The sequence below is a fragment of the Phlebotomus papatasi genome, chromosome 2, assembly GCF_024763615.1.
Source record: "Phlebotomus papatasi isolate M1 chromosome 2, Ppap_2.1, whole genome shotgun sequence".
NCBI classification, from domain to species: Eukaryota; Metazoa; Arthropoda; class Insecta; order Diptera; family Psychodidae; genus Phlebotomus; species Phlebotomus papatasi.
Genome location: NC_077223.1, coordinates 89,032,268 through 89,056,886, shown reverse-complemented (window position 1 = coordinate 89,056,886; position 24,619 = coordinate 89,032,268). Strand labels below are relative to the sequence as shown.

The window sequence follows — 24,619 nt, the reverse complement described above, 5'->3', positions numbered from 1 at the left end:
CATTAGCGTTATGCAGTAAATAAGTTAATAGAAGACGTGCCTGCCCCGTCATCGAGGGACTCTAGGTCCCAGAAACTATATCTAGATAACTTCGACTTCTAAAGAGGGTGGAGGGTTACTCAAAACTGTAAGTTAGTATCTCTTACAATTTGATCTCTAGTTCTAAGCTTACGTATAAATAAAAGGCAGATTAGGGCCAATGCATCTATGTTGAAAAAATCGATTTCGAACCTCTTTTCGTTCATATTCAAAAATAAAAGAAATAATTAAAGTAATTTTCGAGAAAAACGGTTTTCGAAAAGTTAGAAATGACGGAGATAATTTTGATTTATGGATGTGGTTGGTCACTGAAGACTAGAAGTTTATATCTCTGACCATTTGGTTATGAACTTCAATGCATCAATTGGTAGAGTAGTGTATCTGACTGTGAGGTTTCGGGTTCGAAACTCTCGAATTAGCCCAGTGAATGAAAGAGAGGTAATGCCAATGCATTGTCAAAGAACTGTTTAAAAGCAAGGAAGGCTCGTACAGAAACCAGTTCGGGGTGGAAGATATCTGTCAAAATAAATACACATTCACTGAAACTGATCCAATCAAGGCTGGTCTGCCGCAATATAGAAATGACCCGGAGTGTGCCTAGTTATACAAAAGCAAAGACAATACAATTAAGTCACAATAAAAAGACAGTACAATTAAGACAGAGTGGAAGAACGGGTACATGGGCTGCTTCACTCTCGCGGTGAAGGAGACATTCGTCGAAGTAACCGCAGTAGCTGCAGAGGATGGGATTCAAGATCAACGAAAGAAAAATGAAATACATGGTCATTGGTGACGCAGCATCCAGATTCCGTCAGAATGTCACTTTTAACGAGTACAATTTTGAGGTTGTCAATGACTTCAAATACCTCGGATCGGTACTGACGACGTGTTGTGAAGTCGGAGTAGAGGTTAACGAGAGATTCGCGGCGGGAAGTAGAAACTACTTTTCACTCAAGGAACAAGAAAAATTAAATTATACAGAACCATACTGATAAGCAATGTCATAACGTATGGTCTGGAAACAGTACCGTTGACCCGCACAGAAGAAAGAAAACTGCTGATCTTTCAGAGACGGGAACTACTTCGAATCTACGGGCCTTTCCATGAGGAAACTACAGGGGAATTCCGAACAAGGATGAACCATGAACTGGAGGAGCTTTATGGTGAGGCCGATATTGTAGTCTCTATCCAATCACATTTGTCATATGCCAGAGGAGAGAATACCCATAGGAAACTGTATGAGCAAAATTCGGAGGACGCAAGGAGGAAGGTCATTCCCGAACGAAATGGGAAAATGTAATGGAGGATGTCCTGAAAACCCTTGGGTTATTTTGACGCTAGTGGACGCTAGCTTTAGATCGCATGGACTGGCAAGGTGTTGTGCAGCAGTTCTTGTCTCTTAAAGGGACGTAAATGACCATCTAAGTAATTTAGTAAGGAGGAACGGGGAGTGCATAATGGGTCTACATAAACGGTCTGGATACAACGGAACCGATACAGATTTAAGTCAACCGATAGAGAAATCTTTATCCTAGAAGGCAGGAAAAGGGTGTCCCTTCCAGAAGCGTCAGTGGAGGATAACTATCAACTCAAGAGAAAGAACCTTCTCTGTTTCCCATAGCTTTCGACGTAGAGTAAAATGAGGTAATATGGAACCATTTACAATTTGGGACATTTGAGTCTTTCTCACCGTTTTAGAGATACAAAAGGAAGGAAAGCTGTTTCTGTTCTTCTTAATCGTCTTTTTCTTCCATTTCGCGGTCTTTGTTTTCTCTTTGCTCATCTGAAACAGTGAGAAAGTCTCAAATGTCCCAAATTATAAAAGGATTCCAAATTACCTCATTTTACCCTACTGTACGCCTTCCTCCTTAATCGCAATCTTAACTACTTAGTTTCTAACTCGGAATCAAATTTTCTGACAAATAAAAATGACGCATTTGAAATACATAAATCAATTATCGATACTTCAATGATCAATAACCGATTGGAGGATTGATGCAACCGTATTGTAAATTTTAAGAACTTTCAAAAAAATCCAAATTTGACATTTTATAAAAATTAGGTCCTCTAGAAACACAAGGTCATGACCTGTTAGGTTTTGTCCCTAATTATAAACTAGAGGTCAAATGAGGTGCTTAGCTTTGACCGTATACGTACTTTGCAAAGTAAAGCCAAATTTTAAAACACAAGAAATACAACAATTACCATTCTCTTCAAAAACAGCCTTATTACTCAGATAAACTATGAGTTATATTTTTTACAATCTCTTAATGATCGTGATGCACTTCAGACCTAAAATATTTTAAGCATTTCCTCTTTTAAATTTACATTTTGGAAATACCAACGATTTTGCATTTTTTCACTATAATCTCCGATAAATCTTCTATGAGACATCGATGAATAATTTGATAGGAAATCTTTAAAAGTTGATATGGTCATTCATACAACAAAGCTTATAAAATTCTTTAAAGTATGTGTTGTGAAAAATATTTTGAAAAAACAAGTATCATCATCCACGTGATACGGATCATTTTCACGATGAACAAAACAATTAAATAAAGAATCTCACAAATATTCTAGTCGAACATCAGTGCCAGAGCCCGGAGGAAATGAAAACATTGTATCTTTTTGTTTTGGACAAAAGATATTTTTCCAAGAAGTGTGGGACTTTGTGAATAAAAGTGAATTACCTCATTACACGATTCACGCAGTTGTATTACAAGAGTAAATAATAATAATAATAATAAGGTTTTAATTGAAATACTCCTTGCAATTCGCTCTTTCTTTCCATCAGTTCTTCACCAATTCTTTAATGTAGTATAACTTCTTTTCTTATTTGATATTTCTCTCTCTCTCTCTCTGTCTCTCTCTTTTATATTCTCTCTACATTTTCACCACAAATATACGTTTACATTTCATTGCAAAGATATATTCCATAAGGCAAACATTCGTGACCTTCACCAAGAGAGTGCAAGAGACTTTTCTTAGCAACTGTAAATCAATTGCACATCTTGCGATTCTTTGTGTTCACATTGGACTATGGAAACAGGGAATAGACGTAATTTTCTCTCTTTTTAACTTAAAATATAAACATCTAACTCTGTGTTGGAGAAATTCTACAATGGTAGAATGCAAATGTTCTTAAAGGCTTTTCAAAATACATAACACCAAAAAGAGCGTGGCTTTTGGTCATTTTAGCACCTCTTTTTTTCTGTGCAACCATTACACTTTGCGCACATTGAATACAAAATTTAAACATAAATTAAATGCTCACAAGAATTTCCTCATTCTCGTCCAAATCAGATAAAAATTCAATGTTTTTCGCGTAACTTCTTCAACTCCCTCTTATTGCTTATCTTTTTTTTCGCCAAGTTTAACTGGGGGAAATTCCAATTAATCCATATGGAAATGATGCCAAAGAGGAGAAACAAGGCATTCATGTATTCGATTTAACTAACTCGATAAACGTTCATCACTTTGGGTCTTAAAAAAATTTGTTCTTCGACATAAAATTCATTTTTTTTCTAAGCTGGAGGAAAAACTTCTAAACCCCCAATATTTTCCATATTTCTGACGAATCATCTTTTAGGATGTTTGAGTGCAATCGTGCCTTTCAATATTAAACGTGTTTGCATTACAAAAAGTTGAACAATTTTTTTTTTCACTCTTTTCACACACATTCCATCATTTATAATATACATTGGTGTGTGATTCACAGGTTTGTTTTACACCATGTTGACTCATGGACAAAACGGCATTAAAGATCCACACAGCACGGAATTGTATGGACTAACAAAGAAGTCAACCAAGGAGAGAATCAAAGTGAAAATTTTTACCAAAGAATCATCAGATGAAATACCTTCTGGTCAAAATATTAAATAAACATCGCATCGAATCATCATTTTCAGCAAGATATCGCGCGGTTGTGGTTCTCTTTTTTTATTTACTCCTCAAAGCTCAATCATACTACGTGACGTCATCAATTCTCATTAATCAAATATTTACAAGTGAACCTTCAAACGTGACCAATTCAGAAAGTGAGAAGAAAGAAGTTCACGAAAAAAATGCTCAAAAAGCAAATTGTATCACAAATAGGTCTTCGATGTGTAAATAAATGAACTATATTTATTTAGAAAATACTCAGAAAAATTTATTTTGCAAGGTCGTGGTATAAATTTGAAATTTTTGGACGAATAGGAAATTCATGAGGCATTAGTCGATCACTTTTGATTATTTCAAACGCCATAGTAAGACACTGAATTACTGTATAAAATAAATCCTTACAAGCAAAGTTCGTACAATCACCGCTAGGTGGCTCCAAGCTTTATGCAAAGCCTTTATGCTTGAAAGGGGTCAGTAGAAACGCAAAATACGAAAATGCACGATTTATTATGGTACAAAAAATATCTATAAAGTAGATTCCTCCAAAAAGTTACGTTACATTGTCTCAGATGGTCTTTATATTCTCTCCCACACCCCCTCTTTTTCCTGAAAAACAATGTTTTTTTTTTTGTTTTCTCCAAATTTACCCAATTTCTTTCAATTATTTTAGAAGGCAACTTAGGTGAACATGTCATAAATACGTATCTGTGACCGGAAAATTCGCAATTTTGAATTTTTGAAGATCATAGGTCAACCACTCTATAGGGCTCAATTTTTACTTTTTGTTTGGTCAAATTTAAAATGTTTTGAAAAGGTCTTGAAATTTTCAACCCGATCACATCGGTTTCAATCGGCAATCAATCGATAAAGTATTCATAAAAGATTTATCTTTTTCGAATAGGGGAAAACATCTACCTTCGGACGACTCAAGCTTCGGACAATTCAATTTTACTGTTCGAACTCCACGGAGAGAGCAGTATATAAATCCCTCGATTTTTTCACCCCCTAAAATTTCCACTTTCCACCCCCCGGAGAACACTTTTGTTAACAAATCTTCACGTTTCAGACGGTTTCTGAGAAATGTCACGCTGTTTGCCCATCTGTCCGTCTGTCCGTCCGGCTGTCGCCAGCTCTAGAGGCCAAACGGTAAGAGATAGCGACTTGGGACTTTCGGGGGACCCCCCCATAAGTCGACCCAAGGATCATTATCATGCCCCTCATTTCTCCCCCACCCCTCCCCTTCCCATCCAAAACCATGTTTTTTTGGTACTGCTCGAAAACGCGTCGTGCGATTTTTTTCATTTTTGGATATATTTTAAAGATGCCCCAGGCGGACATTCCGTCTTTAGACAAAATTACCGTTGAATCATTCCTAATAACCGTTTTTCAAGGTCAAGAGTTTAAAAGGTTCTAGAGAGCGCATTTATCAAGCGATTGGGGTCATTTTTGGGGTCGTTGGAAAGGTCTTGGAATTTCCTATAAAACTGAACCGGTTCCAATCGGTTTAGAATCGGTAATGAACCGGTTCATAACCGATAACTAATTTTTATACGAAATTCAATTAAATTACTCCTGAGATGTATTTTAGGAAATATTTTGAGTGATTTATAAGTCGATTCAAATCGGTTGTGAACCGGTAATGAACCGTTTATTTACCGATAAGTAATTTTTGTTCGAATATAATTTTTATTACTCTTTAAAGTATTTTGTAGAATCTATTGAGTTATTTATGAATCGATTCAAATAGGTTGAGTACCGGTAAACGCTAAATGATGCGAAAGTACCTTATCATAGCCAGGGACGCTTTGCTATCCCTTTTTCTCTATGTTCCTAATGGATTTCACCCAAAGCTCTTTTCTGAAAATTTTAGGTATTAGACTAACTATTAAGATATAATATTATAATCGATTAAATTCATTTATAGCGGAATGTAGGTATGGTTCGCACAGAGTGAACCTTCAAACGATGTGAATTTTCTTTTTTTTTTGCAAAGAGCTGACTTACCACTACTCATCTCGTCTTATGATCTTGATAATTATCAATTTTATGGCTAAGAAATGACAAACTAGCTCTTTGTAAATAAAGAGAAAATTTGCGTTGTTTGAGGGTTCACTCTGTGCGAACCATCCCAACATTTCCTTAACATATGGAAAAACTTGTGTGTGCGAAGCATAAATCGTTCGAAGGTAGCCCGCTTTCCCATATTAATTTTTATATTTGTCTGTAAGTTTTTCATTGATGTAAAAACGTTGTAAAATATTCACTTTTTAACCAATATGCGTTTTCAGAATGACTTCCTCATTTATGAATCAATCTGTTTTGAACCGGTAAGGTATGCATCTAATACGGAAAAATAATACACAGATGTCTTTATTTCAAGTGTGAGCATTCTGCGAAGGCAAGCCGTTTTCTCACATCTTTTTAGTGCGAATAAAAAATGTTTTGAATGATTAAAAAATCGGTTAAAATCGGTCGTGATCCGATAAGTATTTTTTGTCCGACAATTAATTTTATCCCAATTAATTTTTTTCTAAGGAAATTACACCCCATTGACTAATTCTGCCCCTGACTCATTCTACCCCGATCTCCCCTAAATATTACTTCTTTAATTACTTTTTTTTTATTTTATTTATTTGGCCAATGGAATCGTTGAAAATAGGGGCACAAAGGACTCTTCTGAACCTAGATGTCCAATACAAGTCGCAAAGTTCTAAAATCTTCAATCTGAATATTTTTTTTATTAGAAACCAATGAAATCCTGCAAAATTATGAATCAGACATGGAATTTCTACCTTTAAAAATCTCCCTGTGAAAGTTCAATGAGTGGTGCAACCACAAATACTCAGTGACGAAGGTACATTTTATAAGAGAGAAGAAGCCCAAGAGAAAAAGATCCAAAAGCAGGCCACAAAAGAAGTTCCGGTTACTTTTGTTATCTCCGCTCAAACACTCATACATACACAGACATTTCTCCACTCTGAGAAAATTCATTGAATATACCCGCAACGTTTAAGAATAATGCATAAAGAAAATGCTATAAAACTTACATATATCAATCCAGAATAGTATCTGTCCTTGATGTTGTGCAGGACAGATGCTTCATTGAGACAAGTCAATTCAGCCATGTCCTCGACTTTGTCGAATTTTGGCGGATTCATCTTCTGGATGTCATCCCGAAGTACCATCAACTTCTTACCACTGTCAGCCACTTCCACTTCCACTTCATCATTATTTTCACCCTTAATGCTGGCCGCAACGAATCCCTATACAGGAGTAAAAGAAAAATATAACAAATCATTAGTCAAAGATATTCTCCATTGGCTGACAAACACGTTGCAAAAAATGCAAATGAATCTTATTGGAATTTCCTCATGTTATTTCGCCTCTGTAAAATTATATGCATAACTGCAGTGAGCAACTTCTTAGAAAGAAGTTCATTTTATAATGTTTGAATTTGCCGAGAAATGAAATTACTTTATAAACACACAAAAGAAAGTGAAGCTCAATTTCGATTTCATTGTTCAATTTCCCCACCAATTTCCCCATCAGCAGCTCCACACTATTTTTTCTCAATGCTTCTTCCATTGATGAGAAGTATCTAATTGATTTCCTACCAACTCCTTCATCTCTTATTTTCGTTCAATGTTGTCTCGTAATTAGAAAAATACGCTCTTTAATTCAATTTTATCAATCAAGCACTCTTTATCAGTTTAATACCATTGAGAAATAAAATGTTTTTTTTCTCTTTCTTATCGTTAATATTTTCATGAAACATACCTCAGATATTACCAATTGATTTTGCGGATAAATAAATTGAATGGAAATTCTTATAAATCGAGAATACATTTTCTTTATCGCATTTCTCCAAAATGAAATCTCCGTATCAACTTCTTCGGTACCCAATTCAGTTTATATTGAGTCTTCACTGGGGCAATGTTGATTGTAAAATTTTAAAACCAAAAACCATGGATCATCAACAATAGCCTGCGGACTTGTATTTTTTCGTTCTCCTCTCTTTGCTAATTGTTTCTTTTTTTCCCCACTGCCACTATAATTAAATAAAGAATATTGCCTACTGAAGATAAATTAGGTATAGGCAGCTTTCCAGAAGAAAGACGTTCAATTTGCAATTTATCATTGACTGAAATCAGTGGTTGGGATATACCTTCCTCACTTTCAGTTAGTAAATACCAGTGTCTTAAATTCTGAATCTTTTTAGATATTGTAAAAAATCTAAATTACGACATAAATATGAGAAAAATGTTTTAGATTTGTTGGAGGAAAAGAAAAAGGTAAATTTAGTGATATGCTTAAAAAAAATCACTTTTTTTACATCTAAAGCCTCTAAAATAGAAAATTAGGCGAATAGAGTAAGATCTGTTAAATGTACGGAAGAATTTAAATCTAAAAAGTCACTAGTCCTTAAAAAAATCAAAATCGTGTTATCAGGAACAATTGGTCATAAGAATAAGATAGGGATAATAATTGGACATAAGAATTTATATCGTTCTCACGAGATTTTTCATACACAACCTAAACAGACTATATAATTCGGATTTTATAGAATCAAACGAATCAGAAAGGTATTGCATTTCGTAATCCTTGACCCTTAAGTTAATCCTATTATAAGGACAAATGGGACACCGGTGTCCCAAAATTTTAGCTATAGAAAGTTATTTTGTCCTCTAAATAGTCGGAAAAAATTATTTTCGTTTTCAGAATATCGGTGTCCCAATCGTCCTTAAAGAGTTAAGGAACTTAAAGTTCAAAATCCTACTTTTTTAAAATTTCCTTCAACACAAAGGGGAGCACTCAATGGGTCAAGTGGTAGAGCACTCGCTCTATAATGCAAATATCCTGAGCTCGAATCCCCTTTAGGTCATCAGGAATTTTTCTGGTGTTACAGATGTTTGAATTGCATCCAGTGAGCTTTACTGTACTTGATTCTACGGAGAATGGGACGGTCAACTCCATCCCTGTATAATAAAAAAATACTAAGAGATGTTCCGAATTCCCCTTGAGAGAAGGCCTAAGTTCCTCTATGGAACGTTGTGTCACCATTATTATTAAACTACATAATAAACTTCAGCTACGCTACAACGGCTACATCGCATAAAGTAGGGTAAAATAAAGTAATTTGGAATCATTTACAATTTAGGACATTTGAGATTTTCTCATTGTTTCAGATGAGCAAAGAGAACACAAAAACCGCGAAATAGAAGAAAAATACGATTAAAAAGAAAAGTAATAGCTTTTCTTCCTTTTGAATATCTAAAACAGTGAGAAAATCTCAAATGTCCCAAATTGTAAATGGTTCCAAATTACCTCATTTTACCCTACTCAACTTTTTGTTTATTTTTATTTTTTTTTTGGATTTAAGGTACCCAAAGAAAAATATGGATAAGGAAAAAATATATCTTTGAATTATTTAGAACCGATAAAAATCCGATTCGCGTAGATGATTTTCATACTACAAGGATGTTCAATTCTAGAATTTTTTTTGTAAGACCTCGATTAATTCATGAGATTATTTTTGATCAAAAAATCGTGAAATTAGCTTATTGTCTTACTGTATAAGCTGCGGTCCTGAAAGAGTTAAACGGCACAATCTTATTAAACCATCTTAAGCAATGCATTCAAAATGCAGCTTTGTAAATACGGGCCTTCTTTTGGTTAGACTTAGTAAAGTCAAAATCTTGAAAAGAACGACGAAATTAACGACGAAATTTGAGAGAAATTCGGGTGACAAATTTTTTGAAATGCAACGATTTTTTATTCATCTGCATACACATTTTGAGTTTACATACTCATACTTATGGTAAATTTCATGAAAATCCCTTAATAATGCAAAATTACATCAAAACTCAGACAAATCATGGCAAATTTGAGCATATTGGGTTTGATAATCATAATCAAACTTGAAAAATGTCAACAAACTTTTTTCGAATTTAACTGCCGTTAGAATTAAAGCCCGATCTTTAAAGAGCCGAATTACCGAGACTATTGTATTTAACATTTAAAATTGTTGCAGATAAAATGAAAAGCCCTTTATTTTCCGAGTATGGTAAGGATAGATGGAAAATAACAATAATGAAGATATTAAAATTTGTAAATGTTTACCAATGTTTACAAAATCTGTAATTGTTAGGCATTCTTTTGAGAATGACCCATAGTGTTCAAAGTTGTGTTTATGATTTTTTGCTAACTTGTAAGAGCAGAAATAGCACAAAAGGAGCAACTGAATTGGGAAATTTCTCTAGTTAAACTGTTCTAATGTGACGTGGGAATTGAATTAACTGCTTTTAGAGTCGAAATATCATGTTCAAAGGTCAAATTTACGACAAGAATCAAATGACCATTAAGCCATGGATCTTACAATTAGCACATACAACGCACCATTTCCTCTTAATTCGAGACACTTTTTCCTGAACAGAGTGGGAATATTTATAAAAACATTATTTATCGGAAACTTTATCTGAATACAATTTAAAATATCTTCTAAACAATCTTGTAAAATCTTGCAAAAATAGGTTATTTCATATAGAAAAGTAGCAAAAGGTTTCTCTATTCCTGTAAATACAGGGATTCTTGTAAAATATTCTTGTTTTCAACAAGATATCTTTTTAAAATCGATCCCACTAAATTATTACACAAGATCCTTGTAAAACTCTTGTCAAAATCTAATTTTATTATATAACAAAATTATGGGCTAGTATGTTTTCGTTAGTAGAGGATGATCAAAAAGGATTTTAAAGATCATTAACAACAGAAGAATCATTATGTTTTACTAGGGTGGCGGTATTACTTATGGCCAGTCTATACTTGTGGCCACTTCGCAGATATCTTCAATTTTTTCCCCCAAATTAATTTCGAAGAACCACAAAATTAGAAATATTTGATGTGCTATCATTAAATGAAACTTTTAAACTGATTTACATTTATATTTCGGTAGAATTTTACTTATTTTGTGGGAATTATTTCACTGATGCGGCAGACGGTCAAATATACGTCAAGTCGTTAAGAAATTTACTAACGATCTCATAATTTTTAATGACTAAATTTTATATCTTCAATCAAAAATATTTAGTACTATTTTCCAACTTTGTTTTCTTGGTAACTATATTTTCATTTACCACTTGATTTTGGTGGTTTTTTAAACAAAAAATATAAAATAAAGACAAGGCCATAAGTTATGACCTATTTGATAAGATTATTGACTTGTGGCCACAGAATTTGACGTGTGGCGCCCTCACAGATATTTGGTTTAGCAAGTTGACAGTTGTTGTATTTTGATTCAGTGAATTTGAGTTTTCCAGCAAAAATTTAATAAAATTTAAGGTAAGTGTTGAAATTATAACATAAAATTGATTATAAAAGAATAGTGTGTATGATCTTGTTGATTTTTTCAATAAACCTGCATTTTGTTGTAAATAAATTAACTTTTTCTCTTATATCCCTCTTAAAACAATGCAAAAACGAAAAAAAGCCCTATTATTGAACTCAAAGGATGCAAGAAGTATTGAGGAGCATTGAGAATGGAGTGATTACGACATGTATTCCAGTCATTTCAGCTGTACCCCAATCCCTACACAAACTCTGCATTAAAATCTCCGGAAACTCTCCGGGAAAAACATTTGATCATGGATGCTTTCATAGTGCCCAAAAGAGAACAAACAAAGGAGGATATTCTGAGGTGGATTCTTTATGCAACCAAACGTGGCTTTTCTATCACGAAAGACAGGTTGGATCACTGATCACTGTGCGCAGAATCAATGTTAGTAGTCTGCTACTATAATATTATGAGTAAAATGTTTGAAAAACTATGGAAAACTTGTCAAGAAAAATAATAGAAACCTATAAAAGTGTTTAAAATGCTTTTCTTTTCTTTTCTAATAAAATTATTTTATTGCTAAGTTTGTTTTACATCATTTGAAATTGTGGCCATAAGTTATTCCACGAATGGCCATAAGTTCGTGAAAGAGGCCACAAGTTTTGAATTTTACATGGTTGGGAAAACCATATATTTTCCGAAATTTCAGGGTTTTTTTTAGGAAATTAATTTGAATATATCGAAAGAAACTACATGAAAGAAATTACTCTTCAAATGTTGCTTTAATTGGTCAAAAATATCAACAGCTATAGGCAGATATGTCCTTAATGTGGCCATAAGTGATGCTTGCACCCTATATAAAAACAAAACTTTGACAATACTTTTACAAGATTTTACAAGAATGCCTATCACATTTATTCAGAAACATAGGAAAAATTTAATCATTACGAAGCTTGCGATCGTACAAAGCATAGGTACTTTCCTCCACATAAATGAAAAATCAGCTTAGTCAATGTAATTGACAATATAATTTATCTGTATTCACTCATTCCCAAAAAATAATATTCCGCGTACAACGATACACATAAACGGTGATGTAAATAAATATCAATTCCACCGATAAGGGTCTTACGGAAATCACTACTTTATAAAAATCTTATCGTGTGATGGATAACGCGGCATAATTATCGGTCTTATCAAAATAACAGGGTTTGGCTTCGTATTTATCAAACACTTCGCAAATACAGTCTGATTCTCAAAAATAAAAAGAACTAAAGTATCTTTTAAAAGATCGATGAGTATTTTGCGTAAGAAATCAGCCCGCGTGATTTAATTGATCACAGCCCTGACATCGTGGCACGAGATGAATAACAGAAGAGTATCAATTCGTTGAACCACTTTGCGTATAATTTACAGGGTAGTTCATTAAAGCAATTTTCCTGACACTCTTGAAAGCTGTATTTATTAATCACATTGATTTCTTATAATGGTTTTGCGCCTTGAATTTCGAAAGAATAGCCCTGTAATCAAAGGGTTCATTGAAGTCTGAGTACATAAGCATTGACTTTGCATCTGGCCAGTAAAGAGCCTTCTCCAGTTCTCTCATGTTTGTGGCAACTCTTTTCGGTTTCTGAATCCCTCACAGAGGCATTTTGAAGGGGTATTGAATGTCTTTCGACAGCGCAACAAGTCAATCCATGAGAGACCATCTGAGCCATTTATCCGCCAAGTTCGCGGGGCTTCCTGCTGTTGCTGTCCAGAACCACACTCCAAGTGTGGCCAACGGCGTCCTCTTGCCACACACACTAACTCCCGGTCTCCAGTTCTCAATTTCGGGGAGTGGTGTACACGTTGAATGAGCCGCTTCGCCGCCATCCAAATGTGTGTAAATGGAGTACTTTGTGGACACAGGAGAGAGAGAGTCTCCATAACCACATTTCTGTTTCATTATGTATATATATATTTTTTTTAAACCAACTTTTCGGCAACGACATAAAAGCATTTTTTCCCATTCCCGCTCTCTTGCCACGAATTTGGTGTCTTTTCCAAAATTGCCTGACGTCATCGCAGACCAAATGCCGGTGGAGTCTCTGATTCTCTCCCTCTCTCTAAATCTCACTCATCTCTCTCTATCGAAGAGGCAGAAAGAGTCTCTCAGGAGAGAATTCACGACCGAGAGAGTATAATTGAGAGATTCCCGAAGGGGCAAGCAATTTCTTGTTTTTATGTCATTTGAGTTTTTCAAAATTTGAAACAAATTCCCTGAGTGATTTTTGATTATGATCCACTTTTAGGACTTTATAACGATTTTCTCAATGAGACCGGTCGTGAAATCGGTAGTAGATGAAAAATTAAAAATTAAAGTAAAAATGAAACTGAAATTGCAACTATTTTATTCTTATCTTAATATTACTAGGGAGTCAGATTGAAAAATTAACGCTCTTCAAGAAAATACTAGGGGAAGGCTTTCAGGTTTTGAACACACTCTGGCTTCGAACATTTCATATTTTTCACATATTCTTTTAATAATTTTGACCTAATGACAAGATATTTTAGTATAGCTAGTTTTATATCAGACATTTCCTGAAAACACTCAGATTCATTAAAGGGACATGGGAAAAATATGAAATGTTCGAAGCCAGAGTATGTGCAAGACTTCCCTATATTCCAGGCATTAGAAATATTTGCTAATATTGAGGGTTTCAAAATAAATATTTACGCACTGTGCTCCCTATCACTTTAAGCCTTATGTACTGGACACACTTACGACTGAAGTACAGAAACAATTAAGCTCGTTCATAGCCAAGTTAACTTCTCCATACATGAAATCTTGGTAATGAGTGTATTTAGTAATAAAGATTTTTCTCAAACTGTCATACACTGAGGGCTTAGAATCACCGATTAAAAGTCCTTTCTGTAAATTTCCTTTAAACGTGAAATTATATTAAAAAAAAAAAACTACGAATAGGGGAAAGCGCGCTACTTTCGGGCGACTCAATCTTCGTACAAGTAAATATATTTGACTTGACTCTAGGCTCTTTTAACAAATTTTGAGGAATTGATCTAGCTATCAAAATATAATATTATAATAGGTCAAATTTATTAAAAACATATTTAAAAAAAGAATTATTCGAAGAGTCGTCCGAAGATAGCACGTATTCCCCTATTTTTAACATATTTTCAATTTATTGGCATTTAGAAGATTTAAATAGTTACCCCTGAATTCTTAATTAAAACTTTAAGCATTTAAAAAGGCTAATTCATATTCTCCAATAAAAGATTATTATTTTATTTATGCAGCGGTAAATTGCCATATGCATTTAAAGAAAATCAGGTACATCAGAAGACTATAATTCAATAAAATTCTAACTATAACTTCCAACAGAAGTTCTCTTTATAATTTTACGTTTTCAAATTTCTTTAATCATTTAAGCTAATATGTAACAAACTTCACAATAAGAAATCACAAACTTTTTTTTAAAGATTTCCTTAATTTTAAAGGTGGTCGGAAGGACCTTTTAAACCTTGAATTTTAGAAAATTTAATTATGATTTTACTCAGGATCACATTCAACTCAGAATAGGAATTCTTAAATTTTGATACAAAAAATTAACTTCAATCTTTAACCCTTTAAAGACGAGACAATTAAAGCAACGTTTGTCAGAAAAAATCATTTTTCTGGCTTTTTAAAGCGAACCATAACTTTAGAACAGGGGTAAGCAAGAACCGTTTAAAACCGGATAATGTCAAAATGACTTTGTCCAGGTAACGTTTTGACCATTTACGTGCAATTTTGATTTTACGTTTGTTTGATTTCAATTTTGCTTTAGAAGGCCATAAGAAAAATTTTGGTTTTTGAGTCACCTGTGACCCAATCGTCCATAATGGCCTCTATACACACTAGTAGAAATTTCTTTAAAAAATGGCTTTTGAAAGAAAATTTTCCCTATCCTTGTAGGCAGAAACGTCAGATTTAAAAAAAGGCAATTTTGACGAAAATTGCTTCTAGTGTTTAGACATCATAAAGGACCAGGCGTCCTTTATCTCAAAATTTGGGAGCAGAGGATTGATTCTTAAATCTCTTATCCATATTTCAAAATATTTTCTAGTCTTAAAGTTTATTTTTTTTTTGAAAAGTTAATAGTTTTTAAAATAATTTAATTTACATTTAGACTCGAAGAATATTAACTATTTCACTGATACCAGTAAAGAGTTTAGTGTTAAATGCTTTCATGAATTTTGTCTTGTATAAAAATTATGCAGATTGAACAAAAAAAATCTAACCTTCCTCTGTTCTAAAAAACTATTTTACACCATTTAAATATTTTTTTTTAATAATTTTAAAAATTAATCAAATTTTAATTTTAAATATTAATAGCGCTGGCACACCTTTTCAATTGAGTGATATCCTATATATCACTGAATTGAATATATTCAATCGATTGAAATTTAGCACTTACTCTTTCAAACTGAAATCAAATATAACTGTCTCTTTCTGTCAAATGAAAATTAAAATATAAATTGAAAATGAAATTGAAATTTCAATTTTTGACAGAAAGAGACAAACATATCTTATTTCAGTTTGAAAGAATAAGAGGTGAATTTCAATCGATTGAATTTCACTAAATTTAAATTTCAAATCATATTTTTAACTTTGAAACGGACACCTCGAACTTGTAGCCAATTGCATCCAATATTAATGAAAAAACCTACGTCCAATAATTAAATGAAGTTGTTTTAACCATTTTTATTACGTATAAAAAATTGAATTGTAAAAAAAATCAATTCCTCTATAATATCAACACTTCTTTGTGAGTCACCTCTACTTCTTTTATCTGAATCGCGAAAAACTAAACGATAGTTCAATGATTCTAAAATGTCATTTTCCAGTTTAACTCAATTCAGACTATAACATAATGTTTATAATGTGAATAACATAACGGTGAATAACATTAAGATCTCAACTTAGATTAGACAATGAAGTATCTTATCAGTCTGAAGTATGTTCCCAATTGCTATCTATTTATAAAATTGATATCATCCTCTTTCTTTTCCTATTGGAAAGTATTACTTCCGACACAAAAATGCAAAGGAATTTAGAAAATATTTATTTAAAAAACAGTCCACTAACCCGTAGCAAAATTAATCAAAATTGATAAATTGAGAAAAGAAAGCTGTGAACTATATTGTTATTAAAAAATAAATCATTATTATTAAAACAAACTTGTAAACTTTAGGATTTGCAATTGACTTTGGAATGATGATTTGCAATTTCCCGAACAAGATTCTGTAATTTTATATGTTTAATTTCTTTTATGCTTAACTAACTTCTATTATTTCTGCATGAATTTGCGAATATTTTTCAAGAGCCTTTATTAGTAATTTATATCAAGTAATTAGATTAGAATATCCGTATATTACTAAGAGAATTGAGGACCATAATAGAAGTTTGTTTTATTCTACGATAAACTTAATCCAACAATTTTTTTTTAATTCAACTAGTTTGAAATCTTAAACCGATTTAGCAAATTTTCTTATTAGATCAGAAAATTGTTCTTATTCTCTTGGAATAAATGATTATATTTAACCCAATTTGTTCGTAAAATATTTATGCATTTATTTTAAAACTGTGTAGGAGAATAAAGTGGGATACTTTGAATTGGGACACCTTCGAAATAGGGCTCTTTTCCCTATTTTTAAATAAAATTGGGCCTGGCCATAATGTAATTTCACTTCACATTGGTTTCTGGAGCTAAATAAATCATGTTAAGGTCCAGTTTTATTTAAAAATAGAAGAAGCACTGTTTCAAAGGTGCCCTTAACGGTACCCTACGTCCCCTAACTAAGAATTAAAAGTAGTATCGGGTGCTAATGATAGTAATTCCATTTCTTTTCTGCAAAATCTAAATTTATTTTGAATTGGAAGTGTGCACTTGACTTTCGTAATCATGAGCCCCTCGAGAGAGTGGCTCTTTTGCGAGAATTCATTAATTTCTTGGGCAGCCGCCACTTGGGCAGTTAGAACGAACTGTTCCCGTGGATTTTGTGGCCAAGTGGCTGCCGCAGAGGAATGAGTCGTCAATTCGGGGAAGGTAAAAAGTGCTTGTCTTATCAGAAGACTGGAAATTCCGGCGGAAACTGAGTCAGAGCGGGGTCTTTGGCTGGGGCGGAGGTTCAAGTGCACAAGAGAGAGCGTCTGTGAGAGGATAACAAAAAGGTTTTGGGCAGACGCGCCCCGGTGTTACCTGTGTCTCATGGGGCACCCAGACGAGGCGTTTCTGTGTCCACTCAGCCTGGGTGGCGGGATCGTTGAATTGGCTCCGCTCCACAGACAAATACTTGAGATCCGGATCATTCCGATCAGCCATTTCGTTAGCCATTTTTTCCTCGCGCAGCGTTTGCACAATGAAACACAATTTTTTCTACTTTCCTCTGGCAATAATCCCTGTACACTTGAGTTCTATCGACACGGCAAACACAAAAGTGGCCAGCAATGGTGCATTGGATGTTGAGCAGTCACTATTTTAAATCACACACGCGGAATTTAGCCGCTAATTTTTCCACTGATTCACTCCACACACCTTCTTCAGCAAATCACACGCAACCTTTTCCCACAAGATTCTTCTTTCAACTGAAGTGAACTCAACTCCGTTTGCAACTGTCAACTTCGCGGAACGCCACCCAGTAAAAAAATTCCTGCGACACTGCTACGAATTGTCCAGTCGTTATCCATACCGTTTAAAAATTTCCATCGACGTGTCTTCTTACAACATCCCAATAAACCATAAGATCAGATAAATTCATGGACATTTTCCAGTAATTTTAAAAGCGAAAATCATTAAAAAAAAAACAAATTACACTGCAAATATGATTTTATTACATATGAAAAATCGTACTTTCTCTACCTGTAACTTCCAAAAGCAACTTTTGAACTTAAAACTAAATTATTATTTCTTAAAATTAAACACCAATTACTTTTTAAAAATAGTTTTTGTTTTCCCTTTTAATTTTTATTAAATATACAGTAGACTCTCTCAAATTCGGGCATATACGACCGAAATGTCGCCCGAATTAGACAGAAATTCGGCCCAGCAAAACTTCGATCTGCAATTCTTCACTTTTGAAATTTTAACGTTTCTTGTCATTCAATCGGATACTTCGTGTGACTTCGGGATAGTCGTGCGACTTCGTGAGCATCACGAATTTCTTTCGTGTTTTCTAACCATTTCCTTCCCCTTCGTATTTTCTATTATGGCTGATTTAATAATATTGTATTATAACATTATAATAATATTGTAAAAAAAGAGAGTATTCACGTAAAATTGTTGAATAAAAATTGAATTTTAAATAAATTGAAATAGATATTTTTATGTAGTTGAAATAATGTTTAGAAACATTAGAAAGGGTAGAAGAAATATAGAAATCATCTAAATACTCTAAAGAAATTCTGCCGATAATTTTAAAATTTTCTATAGAAATTCTGCAGAAAATTCTGCAGAATTTTCATACAACGATCGGATCCACCTTAGAACAAAATTCTGCAGAAATGCTGCTGATTTTTCGGCAGTTCGTAATTCAAATCTGACGAATTTCTGCAGAATTTGCCGGGTGGGGGGGTGACAAACTTTTTGAAATGCAACGATTTTTTATTCATGTGCATACTCATATTAAGTTTATACACTCATATATAACGTAAATTGCATGAAAATCCCTCAATAATGCAAAATCACATCAAAACTAAGACAAACCATGCCAAATTTAAAAAATGACAACAAACTTTTTTCAAATGTAACCGCTGCCCGAAATTAAAAGTAGCCCGATCTTAAAAGAGCCGAAGTACAGTAGACTCTCACTTATCCGTGGACTCTTTTTCCGGGTGACATAAAAGAATCCGTGAGACAGTTGAATTTTAAAAATTTTGTTGACATATTTTCCCCGTTTTGGGTTTTTTTTGTTAAAGCAAATGTGCTCTATCTACTGTTAATTCTTTCTCATTGTAACTTTTTTGGACAGTACGCATGTTTAGAGAGAATGTCGATTCAGTCAGATCAGAATTCACTCCATAAATTTGCAATGTAAACAAAAAAATCGTTAGATTTCAAACAATTTGATGTGTATCACTCTCAAAATCCGTGTGACATTTCGGTCCCGTTCCACGGATAAGCGAGAGTCTACTGTAGCGAGAGTCTACTGTATTTATAAAATATCGTAATATTTGAATGAAATAAGTTTGCAAATTTGCGCATTCTTTTAATTTGATACTCTTACAAAAACAACCATAAACATAACATTTAAATACTAGAAATGTTTTTGCTTTTCGATCTTTTCGGAAACAGGGAATCCCGGGATTATACATATTTTCAAGATCGAAAATATCGCGCGAAGGCTTAATGCATACAGAAAATTTGCATACCCGCAGAAGATTTCTTTCAAATAAATTTCAGAAATACCGTAAAAAATACTCAATATTCTTTTCAATTTGAGCTTTTGTGGTCCGAGGTGAAATCAGACCTCGTCAGAGCGGTCCAAACTTTGGATTTATACACGTTTTGACACTCACAGGCTCATCACATGTGCTAAAAATCTATTTTCATGGACGTCCCGTCCATCCGAACCATCATATAACCATTTCTGGAGAGAGAACGGAGAGATATCGTCAAGCGGTTGTCGGCAAAGGTTAAATATCGATGAGCGACTAGAATAAGATGATATCAGAAAAAACCACCCACCCTCCGTCTTCCGTCTCGAAATACTTACAGATTTTGTTTTCTCAATAACTCTACCCCTTTGGCATCGATCGATCTCAAATTTTAGTATATTATAGCTAGGCCTAAGAACTTTCGTTAAAAAAAATTGAAACCCCCGAATTTTTGATTCCAAAGTAGTCAAAAATTTAATTTTCAAATTGTCCTACAATTCTAATTATCAGAATTCAAAAAATTATGCAAATCTTTTGAGAAAGAAAGGGACGCGAATTTTGATTTCATAAAATTTAGCGATCTCAAAGCAAAAGTGTGTCGGAGGACAGACTTTCACTCTTTTATAGGTTTTATATTTCTATTTTAAGTTATATTTTGAAATGATTTATGAACGGTTTAAATCAGTTAAAAAGCTTTTCGCAACTCATAAAACAATTTAATTTATCTACATCTACCATCCAGTGAATACCAAAATCTAAAAAATATATGTAAAAAAATTATTTTTTGTTCCCTTGAGAACTTATGGTGTGAGTCTGCTGTCGAAATAATTCCCATAGGAAAATCGATCGAGAACCAGATTATGGTTATTTTTTTAACACTTTAAAACCCGAGTCAAGAAATCACGTAAAATACCAAACTGGCATAAAATACCAGTATAGATATTCTTAATACAGTAGAGTCTCTCAAATTCGAACGCTCGGGGGGTATTTTTGACATTTCTCACCTCCCAAATTCGAACGATTTTTTCAAAACTAACGAAATTTGTGTGATATTAAATTGTACTTTGAATCAAATTCCCGTATTTTCTCGCAAGTTTTAGTGGTAACATACTTCCTTTTCATTTTACACGACCATAATGTATGTAAACATTCAGGAAGAAGCACATAAATATGATTTTCATTCATCAAGAATTCGAACTTTCTAATATAACCTCACAATTGACATTTTGAATCCAAACGTCGTTCGAATTTGAGAGATTCAGATTTGAGAGGCTCTACTGTAAAAAAAAACAATTTTTCAATTGGTTTTCGTTTCATAAGACTTCTACAGCAGTTCTAGAACCTTTAGAACTCTTTATTTTCTTTGTGGTACGTTTATGCTTCATTTAGTGGGACGATTGTGTGTCAAAAACTTTAATTAAAATGAAAATAACACATTAATTCACTCTGGACAAACTACATGTTTCGTAAAAAAAATCGTTTTGAATACATCAACCCCCACTGTTTGGCAGCTGTCACCCTGATAATGAAGTGCCGGATAACGAAGAGCCGTGTGTATTTTAACATTCTCACTCTCACGTATTTTTTGTAATTTTTTCGAATCGTGAAAAAACTCAAAAATGTTAACATATTTTATGTTATGTAGTAAAAAGGTCATTCAAATGTTCATTTTTGACGCCAACTCCATATAAAAAGGGGGATATTTTAACAGAATTTGGTATTATACTCCCATTTTTTGGTTTTTTGCCTATTTTTTAAATAGGCTATTTTTTCGACTAAACGGAAGCTAATGAAATTCTCTACACATTAGTGTTATCACTTTAGCATAATGTTGAATAAAATTCCTAATATGAAGCTCTAAACTTAAAATTGGAGTAAAATGCCATTTTCGGTTTTAAAGTGTTAATTATATATTACAAAAGTAATGATTAAAAAAATCATTGCTTTTGTAAAGTTCATTTGATTCTCTGCCATTTTTAATCAATACGACAAATGCTGGTTTAACTGACGATTTGTTCGGGTTCTTCTGTACACCCTTCCGATCGATTATTTCCCCCTTGGCATTAAACCATTTATTTTTCAAGCTTTTTTACAATACTTGTTGTACGTTATTTTTAGAATTTTAATAATTTAGGTGACAATTTCTTACCAATTTTTCTTTTGATAATATTTTGAAAAAATAATTTATCTGCTTTTTTGTATGTTTTTCTGAAATTCCGTTTTCATTTGAAAATGTGAACAAAAGGAGCAAGGCGAGTTACGGCGAAAAGGTGAATTGTGTCTCGGATATTGTAAATGCGGTTTGAGTCTTAATTGAGGTGAAATTGACTCTTTTGAGGTTCCAAGGAATAAAAAGAAGAAACCTTTGGAATTGTCAACAAAAATTTTCTGAGAAAAGTTTGTTTGCATATTTTCTCTCATTTCCGTGGTTGTAAATGAAATTAGTAGTGTTTAAGTAGTTTAGTTAATCATGATAAAGGCAATTCTAGTGTTTAACAATCATGGAAAACCCAGACTGTCGAAATTCTATCAATATTTTGTGAGTTTTGAATCCAAAATGAGGTTATCAGGGTGTCACGATGTGGGCCCCACATTTTCCGATAATGCAGTGATAATTCTCTATTTATAGAGCGAAGATATGCAGCAACAGATTATCAAGGAGACATTCCAGCTGGTGTCAAAACGAGATGACAATGTGTGCAATTTCCTGGAAGGTGGAAGGTAGGATTCTTTGTTTTAGATTTCTTTGTGCAGGAGTTTGTAATTCCCGGATGATTTCTTGGCAGCCTAATTGGTGGATCGGACTACAAATTGATCTATAGGCACTATGCTACTCTCTACTTTGTCTTCTGTGTGGATTCGTCGGAGAGTGAGCTGGGGATTCTCGATTTAATCCAGGTTTTCGTGGAGACTCTCGACAAATGCTTCGAGAATGTCTGTGAGCTAGATCTGATTTTCCATGCTGATGCCGTCCATCACATCCTGTCGGAACTGGTGATGGGTGGAATGGTGCTGCAGACAAATATGGCAGATATCCTGGCCAGAATAGAGGATCAAAATAAACTGGTGAAGCAGGAGGCGGGAATATCAGCAGCCCCTGCCAGAGCCGTGAGTGCAGTGAAGAGCATGAACATTCCGCAGCAGATAAAAGACATGAAATTGCCAGATCTGCCTCAAGCGATCAAAGATCTGAAATTCTGACCAATTAGCTATGATCCTCATCATGCAATGTACATCCCCATTGAATGCACTCCCATCTCCAGCGTGTCTCAAATCGGTGAACTGTATCAGAGTGACGTGGCCTCAAATACGCCCCAAATCCTCCACGATAGAGTCCTACCCACGCCCTCCAGTGACTTCCGTGTCCTCAAATCCCTGCGCAGTCTCGCCCTCAATCCCTATCGACTCAATTTCACCACCCACGAGGTCCTGGGCGGCATCAATTCCCTGGAACCCGAGGGATCCCTTGCGAAGGGAGACTCTACGCGAGATTTCCTGCAATAAACCCCATCTGGCATCCACAACACAATATCTAATGAGACTACTGATATTTTATTTTATGTGGGAATATATTTTTAGGGCCTCCGGAACTTCCGGACAGGAAGGTTCAGAAGGCAATGCTGAAAGGAAAAAAAGATAATAAATGTTCCGTACCATTAATTGCATTTCTTTTATTGATTTTTTTCCTAAAAGAAAGTTCTGGGAAATTCTTCAATGAGAATCATTAGGGTTTAGTTTCGGATTAGCAATACAGGGTGACTCGGCTATTTTGTATCCTGAAATTATAAAGTTTTGAACAATAGGGGAGGGTAGGGTAGTTTCACGGAGCTGAACATTTTTTCAACAAAAAAAAAAAAAATTTCCATTTGTCAAGACACCTGGCGATTTGACTTCTTTCAAAGTTCTTTTAAATGTACTAATTTAATTTTTTTACTGGCCAAAATAACCTACAAAAAAGAACAAATACACTCAGTCCCCGGATTATGCACATTTTCGGGACCGAAAAAAAAACGCGCGAAATGGCTTTATGCATCGAGAATAATATATGCATACCGTCAGGTGATTTCTTTTAAATGAATCGGCCGAATCGGCCATAGAAGAAATTTAGCGCGGAGTAAAAGTACAGTAGAGTCTCGCTATAGGCCATCGCTCTATAGTCCACAATTTATCGACCGTTGATTTCAAAACACTGATTTTAAGTTAGGTTATGTTTTTTAGTATGCGACATGCATAATTATTTTAATATTTTTGGCGAAATTAATTGAGTAGTTGTGATAATTGTGATCCATAATGAAGAGAGGAAGGACAAGTACCACAATCGCAAAGAAAGTGGAAGCCGTCGAGCAATTTCAATACTAAAAATCGTTGATAATTTTAAAAAATTACATGGACTATAGTGCGACCCAAGTGTCAAATTTGAAACCAAATATGGACTACAGTAGAGTCTCTCAAATTCGAACGATTGGGGGGTATTTTTGACATTTCTCACCTCCCAAATTCGAACGATATTTTTAAAACTAACTGAATTTATGTGAGAATAAATTGCACTTTGAATCAAATTCCCGTAATTTCTCACAAGTCTTGTGGTAACATACTTCCATTTCTTTTTACACGACCATAAATGTATGTAAACATTCAGGAAGAAGCACATAAATACAGTAGAGTCTCCTAAATTCGAACGCTCGGGGGGTATTTTTGACATTTCTCACCTCCCAAATTCGAACGATTTTTTCAAAACTAACGAAATTTGTGTGAGATTAAATTGTACTTTGAATCAAATTCCCGTACTTTCTCGCAAGTCTTAGTGGTAACATACTTCCTTTTCATTTTACACGACCATAATGTATGTAAACATTCAGGAAGAAGCACATAAATATGATTTTCATTCACCAAGAATACGAACTTTCTAACATAACCTCACAATTGACATTTTGAATCCAGACGGCGTT

General features: G+C 34.0%; 2 protein-coding genes across 2 annotated transcripts in view; one reads left to right on the top strand and one right to left on the bottom strand.

Annotated features, from left to right (window-relative positions):
* Nucleotides 1-17,942, bottom strand: part of LOC129804877 (myosin heavy chain, non-muscle) — a 77,588-nt gene extending 59,646 nt beyond the window's left edge. Inside the window, exons 1-2 of the mRNA XM_055852546.1 lie at nt 17,497-17,942; nt 6,969-7,184 (exon numbers count right to left, since the gene is read on the bottom strand). Of these exons, the coding sequence (XP_055708521.1) occupies nt 6,969-7,184; nt 17,497-17,631 (351 nt within the window). The 5' untranslated portion in view covers nt 17,632-17,942. The remainder of the gene's footprint in view (nt 1-6,968; nt 7,185-17,496) is intronic.
* A 4,062-nt stretch (nt 17,943-22,004) lies between these two features.
* LOC129804942 (AP-3 complex subunit sigma-2) lies at nt 22,005-23,330 on the top strand. Its single transcript, XM_055852733.1, has 3 exons — nt 22,005-22,209; nt 22,300-22,391; nt 22,457-23,330. Exons 1-3 carry the CDS (start codon nt 22,141-22,143, stop codon nt 22,869-22,871), a joined length of 576 nt encoding a protein of 191 aa, XP_055708708.1. The 5' UTR covers nt 22,005-22,140; the 3' UTR covers nt 22,872-23,330.
* Nucleotides 23,331-24,619: the final 1,289 nt, after the last annotated feature.

Bases quoted from the DNA above. Each gene is read 5' to 3' on its own strand.
- LOC129804942 (XM_055852733.1), top strand. From the start codon at position 22,141: ATGATAAAGGCAATTCTAGTGTTTAACAATCATGGAAAACCCAGACTG. The intron at 22,210-22,299 runs GTGAGTTTTGAA...CTCTATTTATAG, and splicing joins CGAAATTCTATCAATATTTT to AGCGAAGATATGCAGCAACA. The intron at 22,392-22,456 runs GTAGGATTCTTT...ATTTCTTGGCAG, and splicing joins AATTTCCTGGAAGGTGGAAG to CCTAATTGGTGGATCGGACT.